The sequence below is a fragment of the Mobula hypostoma genome, chromosome 28 (assembly GCF_963921235.1).
Source record: "Mobula hypostoma chromosome 28, sMobHyp1.1, whole genome shotgun sequence".
Classification (NCBI taxonomy): domain Eukaryota; kingdom Metazoa; phylum Chordata; class Chondrichthyes; order Myliobatiformes; family Myliobatidae; genus Mobula; species Mobula hypostoma.
This window is the reverse complement of record NC_086124.1, coordinates 15655748-15672432: the sequence shown is the minus strand read 5'-3', so window position 1 is coordinate 15672432 and position 16685 is coordinate 15655748. Positions and strand designations below refer to the sequence as shown.

Genomic DNA, 16685 nt, shown 5'->3' with positions numbered 1-16685 from the left:
AGAGGTAGTGATTTCTCCATCTGTGCTTCATCAATATGATGGAATGGAATTCTAAAGGCCCAGTGTCTTATAACACCAGTGCAGCAGTCTATGTCCCATCATTTCAGGTGTCAGAAAACGTTTTTCTAATGAACACCCAGTTTATACTATCGAATTGCTGGCAATCCTTGCATTGCAGTGGATAGAGTATGCACAGCCTAACTGTGTTGTCTGATCTGATTCCTTCTCTGTATTATGTCGTCTTAAGATGGGTCGTCCAATCCTTGTCTGGGTGTTCTGTTGGAAGTTAGGCAAACATTATTACAGCCGCAGTATGTCTGCTTTTCTGGATCACAGCTCATGTCGGAAGTAGTCGATAGGTTGGCTAAACAATCTATGAAGGGCAGTGCTGTGATACTGATACCTGTATCCCACGAAGTAAGAGAGAGGCAAAGGTTTTAATTAAGGATCATGTTCTCTCAATCTGGCAGGAACTGTAAAACACTTAATTGAAGTGGAGATTAAATTGAATTGAACTTAGAAAAAGATGACTTCACTTTGGAGGAGATGAGAGCTCAGAAGGGGGGAAGTTGCAATTATAAGTCATAGGAACAGATAAAGATCATCGAGCCTGCTCCACCATTTCATTATGGCTGATCCATTTCCCTCCCCTGCCTTCACCCCATAAACATCAGGCCCCGACCAATCAAGTAACTATCAAGCTCTACCTTAAATATACCCAATCACTTGACCATCAATGCAATGAATGCCACAGATTCTCCAGTCTCTAGCTAAAGAAATTCCCTTTCATCTCCATTTTAAATGGATGTCCCTCTGTTTCGAGGTTGTGGCCTCTGGTGTCAGACTCCCACACCACAGGAAATAATCTCTTACACATCCACTCTATTGAAGTGTTTCTACATTTGCCCAGAGCAATCAAAAACTCTTTATATGACAACCGTTTCTATCCCAGACTTGATTTCATGAACTTCCTTTGATAGCTCCACAATATCAGCCCATCCTTTCTCAGATAAGAGGCCCAAAATGCTCATTACTCCAAATGAGGCCTTATCAGTGCCTTATAAAGCCTCAGTGTTGGTGCGTGGCCAAGTGGTGAAGGCATCGGTCTAGTGATCTGAAGGTCGCTAGTTCAAGCCTCAGCTGAAGCAGCGTGTTGTGTCCTTGCACTTAACCATACATTGCTGTGCGACGACACCAGTGTATTGGAAGCTGTATCAGCCCTAGTGCCCTAACCTTGGACAAAATTGGTGGTGTGGAGAGGGGAGACTTGCAGTATAGGCAACTGCCAGTCTTCCAAATAACCTTGCCCAGGCCTGCGCACTGGAAACCTTCCAAGGTGCAAGTCTATGGTCTCATGAGACTAATGGATGCCAATAAAACCTCAACATTACACCCTTGCTTTTAAATTCTAGTCCTCTTGAAATTAATGCTCACATTGCATTTCGCTTCCTCACCACCGACTCAACAAGCAAATTAAACTTTAGTGGATCCTGCGTAAGAACTCCTAAGTTCCTCTGTACCTTGGATTTTTTGAATTTTCTCTCCAATTAGAATTAGTATACACTTTTATTTCTTTTACAACGTGCATAGCCATACAATTCCCAAACCTGTATTCCATCTGGCACTTCTTTACCCATTCTCCTAATCTGTTTCAGTCCTTGTGCAGACTACCTGCTTCTATAGTGATACTTGCTCCCTCACCTATCTTTGTATCATCTTCAAGTTTGGCAAAAATCCATCAAATCCATTATCTGAATCGTTGACATATAATGTAAAAAAAAGAGGGGTCCCAACACAGACACCTATTTAACACCATCAGTCACTGGAAGTATTCCAGGAAAGGCTCCCTTTATTCCCACTCTTTGCCTTCTGCCAATGAGCCAATGCTCTACCCATACTGGTATCTTTTTTGTAATACCATGGGCTCTTATCTTGTTATAAGCTTCTGAAAATCTAAATACATAACATCCATCAATTCTCCTTTATCTGTCCGGTTTGTTATTTCTTCAAATAATTCTGACAGATTTGTCAGGCAACATTTTCCCTTAAGGAAACCATCCTGGCTTCAGCCTATTTTATCATGTGCTCCAAGTATCCAAAACCACATCTTAACAATCCACTCCAACATCTTCCCAACCACTAAGGTCACACTAACTGGCCAATAATTTCCTTTCTTCTGCAACTCTTCCTTCTTGAAGAGTGAATGATTTTTGCAATTTATAGTCCTGTGGAACTGTTCCAGATTCCAGTAATTCTTGAAAGATCATTCTAACGCGTCTACAATCTGTTCGTCCACCTCTATCAGAACCCTGGGGTATATACCAGGTGATTTATCTATCTTCAGACCTTTCAGTTTTCCAAGCACTTTCTCACTAGTAATCGCAATTTCACTCACTTCTGGCCCTGACACTCTCGAACACTGGCATACTGCTAGTATCTTCCACAGCGAAGACAATTGCAAAATACTTATTCAGATCGTCCACCATTTCCTTCTCGCCCATTTCTACCTTTCCAGTCATTTTCAAGTGGTCCAATATCTACTTCCCTTGTCCCCTTTTACATTACAAAATTTTCAGGCCTTTTGAGAAGAGCAACTCGTCACAACCTGATGCGCGAACAATGACCGACGGCGAACAGAAGCTAAGAAGCCGGTTTCGTTCTGAGAATTTCTTAATTTAAAGAAATGGGTGAATTAAATCCCCACCCAGTGTTGCAATAGTAGCTGCACTTACATTAAATGTGGCGGACTCCAGTAATTAGTGAATGTGGAGATGCAATAATTTCAATTTAAATAAGCATTAAACAAAGGATTTTTGGCGGGCTGTTTCAAATTTCAGTTTCTCTTTGGAGAATGAGCGGTTAATTTCCGTGACTCTGCTGCTGTTTCTTGAATGGTGAATCGTGGCGGTACTCTGATTGGATTACTTTTTCTAACTCCAATTTCATTGGGCGTTACAGCACCAATCAAACACGTTCCGCTCCATTCCCCCAAAAGGTTCAAGAAGGACGAGGACCGAAAGCATTCCCTCATTCTCCGTGGAAGAATTGACCAGATTGTGAATATGAGCGGACGAGGAAAAGCCGGCGGCAAAGCTCGGTCCAAGGCCAAGTCTCGCTCCTCCCGGGCCGGACTGCAGTTCCCAGTGGGCCGTGTTCACAGGCTCCTGAGAAAGGGTAACTATGCTGAGCGGGTGGGTGCCGGAGCCCCGGTCTATCTGGCTGCTGTGCTCGAGTATCTGACGGCTGAAATCCTTGAGTTAGCCGGCAACGCGGCCCGGGACAACAAAAAGACCCGCATCATCCCCAGGCATCTGCAGCTGGCCGTCCGCAACGACGAGGAGCTCAACAAGCTGCTGGGAGGGGTGACCATCGCTCAGGGCGGGGTACTGCCCAACATCCAGGCCGTGCTGTTGCCCAAGAAAACCGGCGGAGCCAGCAAGTGAAGAGACAGAATCTGAACCCAGTGACCCAAAGGCTCTTTTCAGAGCCACTCACAGTGTCTGTGAAAGGGCTGCTCTGCGGATACCTTAAGCGCGAGGGAAAGGGCTCTTGTCCGGATTAGATTGTTGTACTAATTGGCAGGCAGGGTGTATTGAAATTCCTTGCTGGTGCGAAACGCAACGCAGGTTTAACGGTGGGTGCACAGTCTGAAATGTCGGAGAGGGGAAGTTCGGACTGCTGGGAGTTGAATGTCCGCTCCGATCGCGTCTAGGACCCCAGCGGTGCGATCGGCTTCATATCCGTTATCGAATTCAAGCAGCCGCCCGTCGGGTTTAAAATCATCTGTAGCCTGATACCGATGTGTGACTGGTGGTCGGAATTCAGGCGGTCCGAAATAACTTTAATTGCATTTCTTTTTAGCATTTTCTAAACTCTAGCTACTGTAATGATGAAAGTACGGATAAACACAGAAAGGGTCTGTTCTCCAATAACCAATTCTGTTTATCAGCTATTTCTGCTCCGGGTCACTGCTCACTCTCTCTTTGAGGTGGTGGGTGGCTCTTAAAAGAGCCTTTGTGTTGTGTTCAGAATCAGGAGTTCCTCAACCGCCGAAGCCATAGAGAGTGCGGCCCTGGCGTTTCAGCGCATACACCACATCCATGGCAGTGACCGTCTTGCGCTTGGCGTGCTCCGTGTAAGTGACGGCGTCGCGGATCACATTCTCCAGGAAAACCTTCAGCACACCGCGAGTCTCCTCGTAGATGAGACCCGAGATTCGCTTGACGCCGCCACGGCGAGCCAGACGGCGGATGGCTGGTTTGGTGATGCCCTGGATGTTATCACGGAGCACTTTACGGTGCCGCTTTGCTCCGCCTTTCCCGAGTCCTTTGCCTCCTTTTCCAGACATGATGCCGTTTCACTCAGTGACGAACCGACTACTGCTGCCTCCTTTTATACGTAGCGCCCCGACCTGCCCGAGAAAGGCAGAGAGGCGGTACGGGGTGGAGACGGTGACGAACAAATGCCGAGAGAGGGAGAGACGGGGAGGGGTGGAGATTAAGGCAGGCGGACGAACAGAGCAGAGAGCGGCCTCTCATCGTTCAGCTCCACGACCGTCAATTTCCAGTGGTTTAGCCGCAACGGCACAGCGTCAGCGTTCTGAATAAACCGTTGCAAACTGTTGGAATGAACAAGGGCCCTGTGGAATTGTTAATGGGGACAGAGCGAGAGATGGTGAATACGGTGAATCATATTTATCAGGTTTGCGTGTTTCCAGTAGCAGAGATTCATTGATTCCGATTTTTACAGATTGTTTCAGCAGTATTACAGGCCATTTGGCCCTTCACATCGATACCAACCATTGGGAATCCATCCATAATAATTCATTGTTCCAGCACTTGCTCCGTAGCCTGGGAATTTACGTGACATTTTGAAAATACCATCAGCGACTCTGCTTCCACCACTTTCTCCGGTACAGTGTTCCAGGAACTCACCACCGTCTGGGTGAACAAATCCTCTCTTAACCTGTTATCCCTTCAACCAAACCTCAAATCCTGTAGTTTTATCTGCTCTTGATATGGGGGAAAGCTCCCTCTAACCTACACTATCTCCACTCCTCATCATTTTCTATATTTAAATCACCTCCCTTCTGAAGCAGGGATCAGTGCTGGGTCCTGTTTTTTTTTCACATCTATATCACAAACTGAGTGATTATATTGTAAGATGGATCAACAAAGAATGGGGATGTAGTGGACAACGAGGAAGACTTTCGAAGCTTGCAGTGTGATCTGGGAATACAGACCCATTATTCCTTGAAAGTGGTCTCACAGGTAGCAAGGACTGTAAATAGAGCTGTAGCCACGATGGCCTTCGAAAATCGAAACACTGAGTACAGGAGTTGGGATGTTATGATGAAGTTGTGTAACACGTTGATGAGGCCTAATTTGGAGTATTGAGCGCAGTTCTGGTCACCTACTTACAGTTAACCATCTGTCCCAAAAACATTTGAATCTGTAACCACGGAGGGAATAAATGCACATCTCCAAAACTTGAACAGAAATCTGGCAAAGTGAACAGGGTTTTGAGAAAGTGATTCCACTTTCAGCCAAATATATTGAAATCTTTGGTGTAGTAACATAATCTGTGAATAAAGGGAAGAGTGTTTGCGCTGAACTGAGATGTCCATTTGATAAGCTTCCCTTTCATAGGGTATTCAAGAAAGCGAAAATTTCTGAACTGATAGGTGAAGTAAAGAGAGCTGGGAACATAAGTAGGGAAGCTGGAGTAAGGAGGGGAAATTATGGGAGGAAGTGAGATTGCACATGATGGCAGGAATAATTATGCAACAAATCATGTTAGCAGAATGGTATCTGATGAAGAGGCTTCTGCTTGAAATGTTAACTCTGTTTACTCTGCTTGAATATGCAGCAAAGCATGTTAGCAGAATGGTATCTGATGAAGAGGCTTCTGCTTGAAATGTTAACGCTGTCTTTACTGCCTAACGCCTGAGCTGTGTTTTACTTGAATTTCAGTACTGTACTCATCCCTTTGCATTTGCTCTTTTTTGATAAAACCATCATTTACTTTTCCAAGAATTGAAAACACATCCGAAGAGGTTTTGTGTCAGTTATCCAAGATATATGATAGTCATGTTACTACCAATATCAAAGTGGGTAGTAAAAGCTCTTTCAAGTGTATTAAAAAAAGAGAGATGAGAGTAGACATAGAACTGCTAAAAAATGAGGCTGGAGAAATAATAACAGAGGCCAAGGAGATGGCAGATGACATAAATGAGTATTTTGCATTAGTCTTTACTGTGGAAAACACTAACGATGTGCCAAATGTTAAAGGGTGTGAGGGAAGAGAGGTGGGTGCAGTTACTATTACAAGGGAGAAGATGCTCAAAAAGCTGAAAGACCTAAGGATACATGTCACCTGGACCAGATGTACTGCACCCTCAGATTCTGAAAGGGGTAGCGGTGGAGATTGTGGGGGCATTAGTAATGATCTTCAAAAATCATTGGACTCTGGCAAACCTCCAGAGGCCTGGAAAGTTGAAAATGGCACTCCACTCTTTTAGAAAGGCAGCAGAAAGGAAATTATAGACCTGACCTCAGTGGTTGGGAAGATATTGGAGTAAGTTGTTAAGGATGAGATTCTGGAGTACTTGGCTTCCTAAGGGAAAATCCTGCCTGACAAACCTGTTGGAATTCTTTTGAGTAGATTACACATAGGATAGATAAAGGGGATGCAGTGGATGTTCTATATTTAGACTTTCAGAAGGCCTTTGACAAGGTGCCACACTTGAGGCTGCTGACTGGATTGGTAGAAGACAACGAGTGGGAATAAAGGGATCCTTTTCTGCTTGGCTGCCAGTGAGTAGTGGTTGGTGTTGGGACCACTTCTTTTAATATCAATGATTTTCATGATGGAATAGATGGCTTTGTTGCCAAGTTTTCAGCTGAAGATTGCTGGAGGGGCAGGTAGGCTGCACATGGACTAAGACAGACTAGAATAATGGACAAGGTTGGCAAATGAAACACAATGTTGGAAAATGCATGGTCATCAACTTTGGTTGTAGAAATAAATGTGCAGACTATTTTCAAAACAGAGAGAAAATCCAAAAATCTGAGATACAATGGGACTTTGTACAGAACACCCTCCTGTTTATCATCTACTGTATATCACTACATTCCCTTTATATTCACATATCCATGTAAAACTCCACTGAACTGACCCTGCCATTCCTACCCGATACATATCCCTCTGTGTTCATTGATAGTCCTTTACTCCATCCACAATCTACCAGTCTTTGAAGTTGAAAAGTTCAAAGTAAATTTATTATCAAAGTATGAATATCACCATATACTACTCTGAGATTTTCATGAAGGCATTCACAACAGAACAAAAAAAATACAATAGAGTCAGTGAAGAACTACACACAAACAAAGATTGACAAAGAACTAATGTGTAAAAAAAAACTGCAAATCAATCAATCAATCTGGTAACATAGAATAGTACAGCACAGTACAGGGCCCTCAGCCCACAGCGTTGTGCCGACCCTTGAACCCTACCTCCCATATCACTTCCCACATAAATTCCTCCATATACCTGTCTAATTATCTCTTAAATTTCACAAGTGTATCTCCCTCCACCCCTGACTCAGGCAGTGCATTCCACACACCAACCACTCTCTGAGTAAAAAGACTTCCTCTAATATTCCCCTTGCATTTCCCACCTGTTACCTTAAAGCCATGTCCTCTTGTATTGAGCAGTGGTGCCCTGGGGAAGAGGTGCTGGCTGTCCACTCAATGTATTCCTCTTAATGTCTTGTATAACTCTATCGTGTCTCTTCTCATCCTCCTCCTTTCCAGAGAGTAAAGCCCTAGCTCCCTTAATCTCTGATCATAATGCATACTCTCTCAACCAAGCAGTATCCTGGTAAATCTCCTCTGTACGCTTTCCAATGATTTGTAGAGACCTTCAAAGTGAGTCTGTCGGTGTATAAAATCATAAGGGGTATTGATAAGGTGAATGACCAGTCTTTTTTTCACATGTGGGGAGTCTAAAACCCGACGGCAGAGATTTAAGTAGAGAGGGGACATGAGGGACATCTTTTTCCACAAATGGTGGTGGTACCTTCTCCCCATGAACGCCCACTGACTCACTCACTCATACCAACAATAAGAGAAAGACAACTCAGATTCCTAGGACACATCATGCAGAAAGATGAACTAGAAAAACTCATACTCTCTGGGAAGATTGAGGGGAGTAAACCTAGAGGAAGACCTCGGCTTATGTACATCAAAAGCATAGCCAGGTGGCTACACCTCGAGGAAATGGAAGTCATCCAAAAAACAAAGGATAGATCTATATGGAAAACCATGGTCACCAAATTCCGCATCGGATATGGTACCTAGACAGGTGGTGGATAGATGGAACAAGCTGCAAAAGGAAGTGGTAGAAGTGGGTACAATTACAGTATTCAAAAAGCATTTAAATAGGAATATCGATAGGAAAGGTTCAAATGGAAATGGATAGTATTAAGAGAGAGAACTGACAATGAATTACAGCGTGAGGCTCCCTGTATCATCTCAGAGGACATGGGGGTCAGTGAGACAAGCTCAGAGCTGAGGTCCAAGGCAGCCAGAGTCACTGCATGCAATGGTGGAGTATTATGAAGTCATAGATTTGTACAGCACAGAAACAGGCCCTTTGGCCCATCACATCTGTGTTGACTGTCATGCCCACCTATACTAAACACACTTGCCTGAATTAATTCCATATTCCTCTGTGCCTTGTTCATTGAAGTACGTTTGCAGATACCTCAGGTGTTGTTACACAGTCCCTGAAAGTGGCATCACAGGCTGACAGGGTTGTGAAGCAGGTGTGTGGTCTGCCTGCTTTCATCAGCCAAAGAATTTAGTATAAGTGTTGTGGTGTCATGTTTCAGATGTACAACGAGTTGGTTAGGCTGCGTTTAGAATATTGTGTACAGTTCTTGTCACCACACTACATATGTGATGTGATAAAGCTGGGTTTGACTTTGCTGTCGTGAAAGGGATGAGAGGTGACAGGAGAGGTATGGAGAATAGATTGGATAAATAGAAAGACTATATTACCCATGGTACGGGTGTTGAACGTTAGAGAACATATGTTTAAAGTGACAGGATGGAGGTTCAAGAGGTCATGAGGGGTAAATTTCTCTCACAAACATTGATTATCATCTGGAATGAGTGGCTAGTGGCAGTGGTGGAGGTAGGAACCCACAAGCTCTCCGTTCAGCAACATTTCACAGCTCCCTGCCATTCACTGTGTACATCCTGCCTTAGCTTAACTTCCCAAAATATAGTCATTGATTTGTGCAGCATGGACATGGGCCCTCTGGCCCAACTCAATGCCAATCAATTCGCTGACCCAAGCTAAACCCAACCTCAATTTGGCCCACATCGCTCTCACACTTTCTTATCAATGTACCTGGAAAAATGACTTTTCAATATAGTAAATATACCCACCTCTACAGTACCTTCTGGCAGAATAATCCACTAACCCACCATCCTCTGTGTGAAAAAATTGTCCCTCAGGACTTGCTATATCTTCATCCTCTCACAATGCAAGCCCCTCCGGACCAACGAGTCGCTCCACCCAGAGACCCACCTATCTAACTCTAGCCTAATCACAGGACAATTTACAATGGCCAACTAACCTCCAGCTAACAATATGTCTTCAGTGTGGGAGAAACTGCAGCACTCCGAGGAAACCCATGTGTTCACGTGAAGAAGGTACCCTCCTTAGAGGTGGCGCTGAAATGGAAATCCAGAATGCCCAGAGCTGTAACAGCCTTGTGCTAACTGCTGCGCTGTGACATGACATCCAAGGTACTGTACTCACTACTCTGATGAAGGCAAATGTACCAGATGCCTTCTTCACCACATTGTCTACCTGTGTCAACACTTTGTCTCTGTTTTACGCCTGTCAGAGACCTGTCATTTACTATGTAAGCCCTGTTCTGAAATAAATTATCAAAATTCCTCACTTTGCACTTGGTTCCGTTAAATCACCTGGTCCACTTCCTATCCCACACTCCTAATTAGTCTGTCTCACTGTCCATTAAACCACCAAAATTGGAATTTTCAGACTGGCTAGTGGTGACCAGTGGTGCTCCACAAGGGTCGGCATTGGGACAACTTCTTTTCACATTACATGTCAATGATTTGGCTGTTGGAGTTGATGTCTTTGTGGTCAGGATTGCAGATGATGCAAAGATGGTTGGATGGACAGGTATAGAAGCAGCGAGTGAGCAGAAGACTTAGAAACATTGTGAGATTAGGCAAAGAAGTGCCGAATGGAATATTGTGTCCGGAAGTATATGGTCATGCACTTCGGTAGAAGGAACAAAGGTGTAGACAATCTTCTAAATGGGGAGAAAATTTTTAAAAATCAGAGGTGCAGAGGGATTTGGGAGCCCTTGTGCTTGTTCAGTGTTCCCTAAAGGTTAATTTGCAAGTTCAGTTGGTGCTAAGGAACACAAATGCAATGTTAAGTCAAGTCAAGTCACTTCTTATTGTCATTTTGTCCGTAACTGCTGGCATAGTACACAGTAAAAATGAGACAACATGGTGCTATATGAAACAATACAAAACCTACACTGAAATGTGTAAAACAACACAAAAACTACACTGGTCTACAGATCTACCCAGGACTGCATAAAGTGCACAAAACAGTGCAGGCATTACAATAAATAATAAACAAGACAATAGGCACAGTAGAGGGCAGTAGGTTGGTGTCAGTCCAGGCGCTGGGTATTGAGAAGTCTGATGGCTTGGGGGAAGAAACTGTTACATAGTCTGGTCATGAGAGCCTGAATGCTTCGGTGCCTTTTGCCAGCTGGCAGGAGGGAGAAGAGTTTGTATGAGGGATGTGTGGGGTCCTTCATAATGCTGTTTGCTTTACCGATGCAGCGTGTGGTGTAAATAACAAACAGCAGACCACAGATCCCTGCAGCCCACCATGGGTCACAGGTCCCTAATCTGACTGGGGGAAGTAACGATGCAAATGGCCCACCGAAGTGGGAGAGTAGACATTTCAGAGGGTCATGGGGATGGAAGGAGGTTACACAGTGTGAGGCTACAGAGGGATTCAATATACCTCTTTAAATTCACCCTTATCTCCCTGTGCTCCAGAAAAAAACAGTCCCACCCGATCCGTCTCCCCTTGTAAATCCAGCCCTCCAGTAACATCGTTGTGAATGCTTTCTGCAGCAATTGCAGCTGAATCACATTGTTCCTGTAGCTCGGTGACCAGAACTGCACACAATATCCGAAGAGCAATCTTCCCAACATCTTGAACAGTTGTAATACAACATCCCGACTCTTGTACTCATTGCCCTAACCAATCACGGCAAGTGTATCATTCGCTTTCTTTTCCACCGTGTCCACCTATGTATGCACTTTTAGGAATTCTACCCACCAGTCTGCAGTTATGCAGTGCCCTCCAGGGCATTACCTCTCACTGTGTAATCTTCTGTCCTGGCTTAACTAACCAAAAGTCTGCACTTTGGATTTGTCTGAATTAAATTCCAGCTGTCATTTCCTTGTGTATTTACACAACTGATGTCTGTCCTCTTGTAGTAGACAACCTTCGTCATTATCCATCATACCATCAATGTTGGTGTCATCTGGAAACTTATTAATCATGCGCCTACAATCTCATCCAGATCATCAATATACCAGATAGGACAACCAGTAGAAGACCCAGCACAGATCCCTGCAACACATCACTGAGCACAGGCCACCAATCTAAAAACAGTAATATGAGGATATGAAAGGGACCAGAGAGATAGGAAGGAGGAAATGTGGGAGTTTTCCAGCATGGGACGGTTACAGAGGGGGTGACATGGTGAGGTCCAAGGAATATGTGAGCCTGAGAATGAGAATGGGAAACCTGAGGCTGGGAAATGTTTCAGTGTATAATGTTTCAAGATTCAAGATAAGATAGAAACGCTGTGCAAGAGTTTGGAAATGTTTAAGATCTTGCCTCTTCTCACCTACCAAACACTTCTCCCTGGAGCCCCCCTCCTTCCTTTTTTCCTGTGGTCCCCTCTCCTGTGCTATCAAATTGCTTCATCTCCAGTCCATGACCTACCCTACCCACCTGACTTCATGTCACGTTCTTATTCCCCCACCTTTTTATTCTGATGTCTCCCCCTTCCTTTCCAGTTCTGAAGAAGGTCTCTGCCCGAAACATCAATTGTTTGTTCTTTTCCATGGACACTGCCTCATTTTTTTAGTTCCTCCAGCATGTTGTGTATGTTGTTTTGGATTTCCAGCATCTGCAGAATTTCTTGTGTTTATTACTTTAAACTACTTTGTTAGCTGGAAGTAACTTCTCCTTTGAGTGGTGCCCACCATTCGAATAGTGGGTGTATTGGCAGCGAAATACCATGGAGAATAAACCAATCTTTGAAGATTGGGTCATTACAGTATTATCTCCCTTTAGTGAGCATATTCATGGCTACATATATCTGACAGGTCTTAATGTCTTCGCTTGAAGTTTGCGGACAGCACAGCCAACACCATCACATAACTGAGACCTTCAATTCCCACCGTTACTCTTCTAAACCTTTTCTGCACTCTTTAAAAGGTAATTACACTGTGACTCTAATGAGGGTGACTAAAGCTGCACAGGGTATTCTGGGTGTGGATTCATCAAAGTCTTCCACAAAAAGAACATCACTTTCCAGCTCCTGTGCTAATCATCTTTGCTGATGGAGGCCAGTGTACCAAATACTTTCTTCCCCATCCTGTCCATCTGTGATGCCAGTTTTGTGGAAGTTTCAGAAAGGAAAGGTTTAAAATTACAGGTGAACAGGGTTCAATTCCTGCTGTTGCCAGTGAGGAGTTTATACATTCTCTGGTGCTGCGGTTTCCTCACAGTCTAAAGACCTACTGGTTGGGAGGTTAATCGGTCATTATAAACTGCCTGGGATTAAACTGGTGGATTGCTGGCCAGCATGGCTGAAGGGGCTGTAGAGACCTTTTCCGTGTTGTATCTCAATAAATCCAAAGTGCAGACACTGTACAGTCACAAGATGAACCAAACCTTTGAGAACTTGTCTTCTTTTAAAGTCTTTTCTGAGTGTGGATGTTCAGTAACGCAGCCGTTCCTCAGCTGACTTCCACAGTTGACCAAGATTCCTTTTTCATTCTTTCTGTTAGTTTAAGAGAGTGATGGGAAGGATACAGTCGGTCAGCTCCACAGGTTAGTGCTGTAAACTGGGGCAGGGTAATGTTGAGGGAATTAGTTACGAGCCAAGGTTGATTTGGAGAGCCTGTAAGAAAGAAAATGAATGAATGGCAAGTGGGACAGCAAGTGTCTGGGAACAGAATGTTCCCGTTGTGGTGAAGGGTAATCTGGCAGGTTTGGGGAACCTTGGCAAATGAGAGATAATGAGGTTCAGTTTTAAAAGAAAAAAGAAATCATACATTTCATTCAGGAGGTTGACATCAAACCAATCCCTTTCTGGCTACAAAAAGATTGAGAATGCTCTGAGGAAGGAAACCAGGAGGGCAAAGAGAGGGAATATGAGATGGATCCGGCAGGTAAAGTTCAGGAATCTCCGAAGAGATTCTCCCGTTGTCTTAAGAGTAAAAGGGTAGTTAGGGAGAGATTCAGTTCCCTTAGAGATCAGTAGGGCTACCGAGATCTTGAGCCCCAGAAGGTGGGTGAGTTTTGTAATGAATGTTTACTATGGAGAAAAGTATGGCTCCAGATATAAGAGAAAGAAGCGGAGATGTTACTGAGCTGGGAATCCACAAGTAACACGCGGTAACATGGAAGCGGAGAGGAAAATTTGTGCTGGGAACTGTACACCGGGCCCACAGTTTGTGCAGATATGAACGATGTGTCAGAGAGCGACCTGACGGCTCAGCCTGCATTCACTGCGAAGCTAATCAAATTTATTGTCATTTAACAATATACATGTGTACCGTCAAACGAGACAACGTTTCCCCGAATTAGAGTGTAAAGGATAAAATCGATAGATGGATTACATTTAAATAAACAAAGTGTGTGAATTAAATATTGAAAGATACAGAACAGATAAACCAGTGACACTTTGAATGCGATGCGGCTGTGTTTGTGAGTCCGATCACGTCGCCGCATTTCGCCGTCCCTCCTGTGGAAAATAAAAAAGATTTCCCTGTCACGAGATGGCCCAGCTCCCCAGCTCAGTCCTAAAGTGGGAATTGCCCATATTTTCAGTTGGTTTCAATATTTCAGTCGGAAAACGGCGAACATGCCGGTGATCGCGGGAGAGAACGAAGTCGGTGCAGCAGTTAAACGGATTTATATGAAAACTGTTGCCTTTAATTCGGACCAAGCTTGTTTTACAGCAAAGAATCCGGCCTCGGACACAGACACAGAGCGATCTGGGTGATGGAGGTGCCTTATTTTAATTGGAATCGTAAGGTTTTTGAGGAGAAAGAAACACAGAGAGACAGTGGCCAGGAGCTGACGAGAGGGTGTCTCCGCCCCGTCCGCTCGCTGCCTTTAAATGGCTCTGCACCGCCGCCTCTCTCTTCATTCCTCACTCAGTTCTGAGTTTCGAGAGAGCTTGTGCAGCGTCGCCGACATGACCGAGACCGCAGCCGCTGAAGTCGCTCCTCCAGCGGCGCCTGCCGCTGCAACCAAGACTCCGAAGAAGAAGAAGGCGGCCGCCCGGACCAAGCCACCCGGTCCCAAACTGGGCGAACAGATCGACAAGATTGTGGCGGATTGCCGCAGTCCCCGAGGGGTGTCCATAGTCGCGATTAAGAAAGGGTTGGCCGCCAACGGCGTCGATGTGGAAAAGCTCAAAAGTCAGATCAAGATGGTCATTAAAAGAAAATTGGAAAGCGGCTCCCTGATTCACACCAAGGGCGCAGGTGCCTCCGGCTCCTTGAAGGCCGCTAAAAAGGACAGTAGCGCGAAAATCGTAAGAAAAACAAAGAAACCAGCGGCTAAGGCATCTCAGATCAAGCAGCCAGCGGTCAAGAAAACTGCGGCCAAGAAAGCAGCTAAGAAATCTCCCGCCAAGAAACAAAGTGTTAAGAAACAGACGGCTAGAAAAGCGGCAGCTAAGAAACCAGCGGCCAAGAAGGCTGCGCAGAAGATCAAGAGCCCCAAGAAGATCGCAGCTCCGAAGGCGAAGGCGCCCAAGAAGTCGGCGAAACCCAAATCGAAGGCAAAATCCGTGAAAGCCAAGAAGGCGACTGCCAAAAAGTAAATAAAAATACATCTTTTAAACACCTGAAACCAACGGCTCTTCTAAGAGCCTCTCACATTTCCCACGAAAGAGCTGGAAATTAGACTGCTCTCTGCTCAATTACTCTGAAGCTGTCTCTCTGCATCCCTCTCCGTCTCTCTCGGGCAGGTCAGGGTGCTGTTATAAAAGGGAACAGCGGCCGTCGGTTTGCCTTTGAACAGCAATTTGGAGAGTGTAGAGATTGATAATTTAATTTATTTGGTTCTAATGAATGTTTTGAAGATGTACTTGTATTGAGCAGCATTTTATTTTGGTGTTGATTCCTGTGGTCCTTTTGAAAACCTTGCGGCTGTTTTCCCACAAAACCATTTAGTAAAAGCAGTGAATTAAAATCGATCTCAGTCTTCTCTCCCGTTTCCGGCAAGACTGAATTCACTCAAACTCACCTCGAGAAGCAATTCAGTAAAAACGTAAACATTCAGATTCAGCTAATTGAATGAAGACAATCGATGATTTACATCAAGGTGAAATTTGATAATTCGTGATTCTTTTAATTGCAAGAAAACCGGTTGCTGTTGAAACATTTTTTTCTTTTGTTTGCCTCTTGGAATTGGCGGGCGATTTCAAACTGAACCGCCATCCAAATCACTGCATTCAGACTGGCTAAATTCCGACCCTGAGTCACCAGTTTCCATATTTGGTCATGGGTATTATTCCCCACCATCTCCCCCATCCCCACCACCATCCAGCTTCAAACTGGTGATGGAAAAGCAGCCAATCGCAACGCTGGGGCCTGCAATGGACATCTCCATTGCAACCAATCAGACAGTGGGGCGGCCCATCATCAACTCTTTAAAAGCTGGCTCCTGCGTCTGCTCCGCTATTCCGATCCCGATATTTGAAGTTTCGTTCAGGCGGCTGAAGGAGAATGGCCCGGACCAAGCAAACCGCGCGCAAATCAACGGGTGGGAAAGCTCCCCGCAAACAGCTGGCCACCAAAGCGGCGCGGAAGAGCGCTCCAGCCACGGGCGGAGTGAAGAAGCCTCATCGCTACCGGCCCGGCACCGTGGCTTTGAGGGAGATCCGGCGCTACCAGAAATCCACCGAGCTACTGATCCGTAAGCTTCCATTCCAGCGCCTGGTGCGAGAAATCGCGCAGGACTTCAAGACGGACCTGCGCTTCCAGAGCTCAGCCGTCATGGCCCTGCAGGAGGCCAGTGAAGCTTACCTTGTGGGGCTTTTTGAGGACACTAACCTGTGCGCCATCCACGCTAAGCGAGTCACCATCATGCCCAAAGACATCCAGTTAGCCCGCCGCATCCGCGGAGAGCGCGCCTAAATCCCACCTCGGCACCACGCACAACAAAAGGCTCTTTTAAGAGCCACCAACACAGCAGTGGAAAGGGCTGTCTGTTTCTGTTCACTGACCTTTTGTTAAACATGCCAGCCCCGCCCCCATATACCTCATCGACACGGAGCATCAGAAGTTCGGTACCGCTGG

At 45.1% G+C, this 16685-nt stretch overlaps 2 protein-coding genes and 3 pseudogenes across 2 annotated transcripts; 3 read left to right on the top strand and 2 right to left on the bottom strand.

Annotated features, from left to right (window-relative positions):
• The window catches only part of LOC134339083 (histone H2A-like), a 211734-nt pseudogene extending 208198 nt beyond the window's left edge, over nucleotides 1-3536 (top strand).
• LOC134338864 (histone H2A type 1-like) overlaps nucleotides 1-16685 on the bottom strand; it is a 597857-nt pseudogene that overhangs the window by 545492 nt on the left and 35680 nt on the right.
• LOC134339098 (histone H4-like) lies at nucleotides 4081-4348 on the bottom strand (annotated as a pseudogene).
• Nucleotides 14573-15205, top strand: LOC134339085 (histone H1-like). The gene has a single exon (XM_063035394.1). The coding sequence runs from the start codon at nucleotides 14573-14575 to the stop codon at nucleotides 15203-15205; it is 633 nt and encodes a 210-aa protein (XP_062891464.1).
• LOC134339091 (histone H3) lies at nucleotides 16113-16523 on the top strand. The gene has a single exon (XM_063035399.1). The coding sequence runs from the start codon at nucleotides 16113-16115 to the stop codon at nucleotides 16521-16523; it is 411 nt and encodes a 136-aa protein (XP_062891469.1).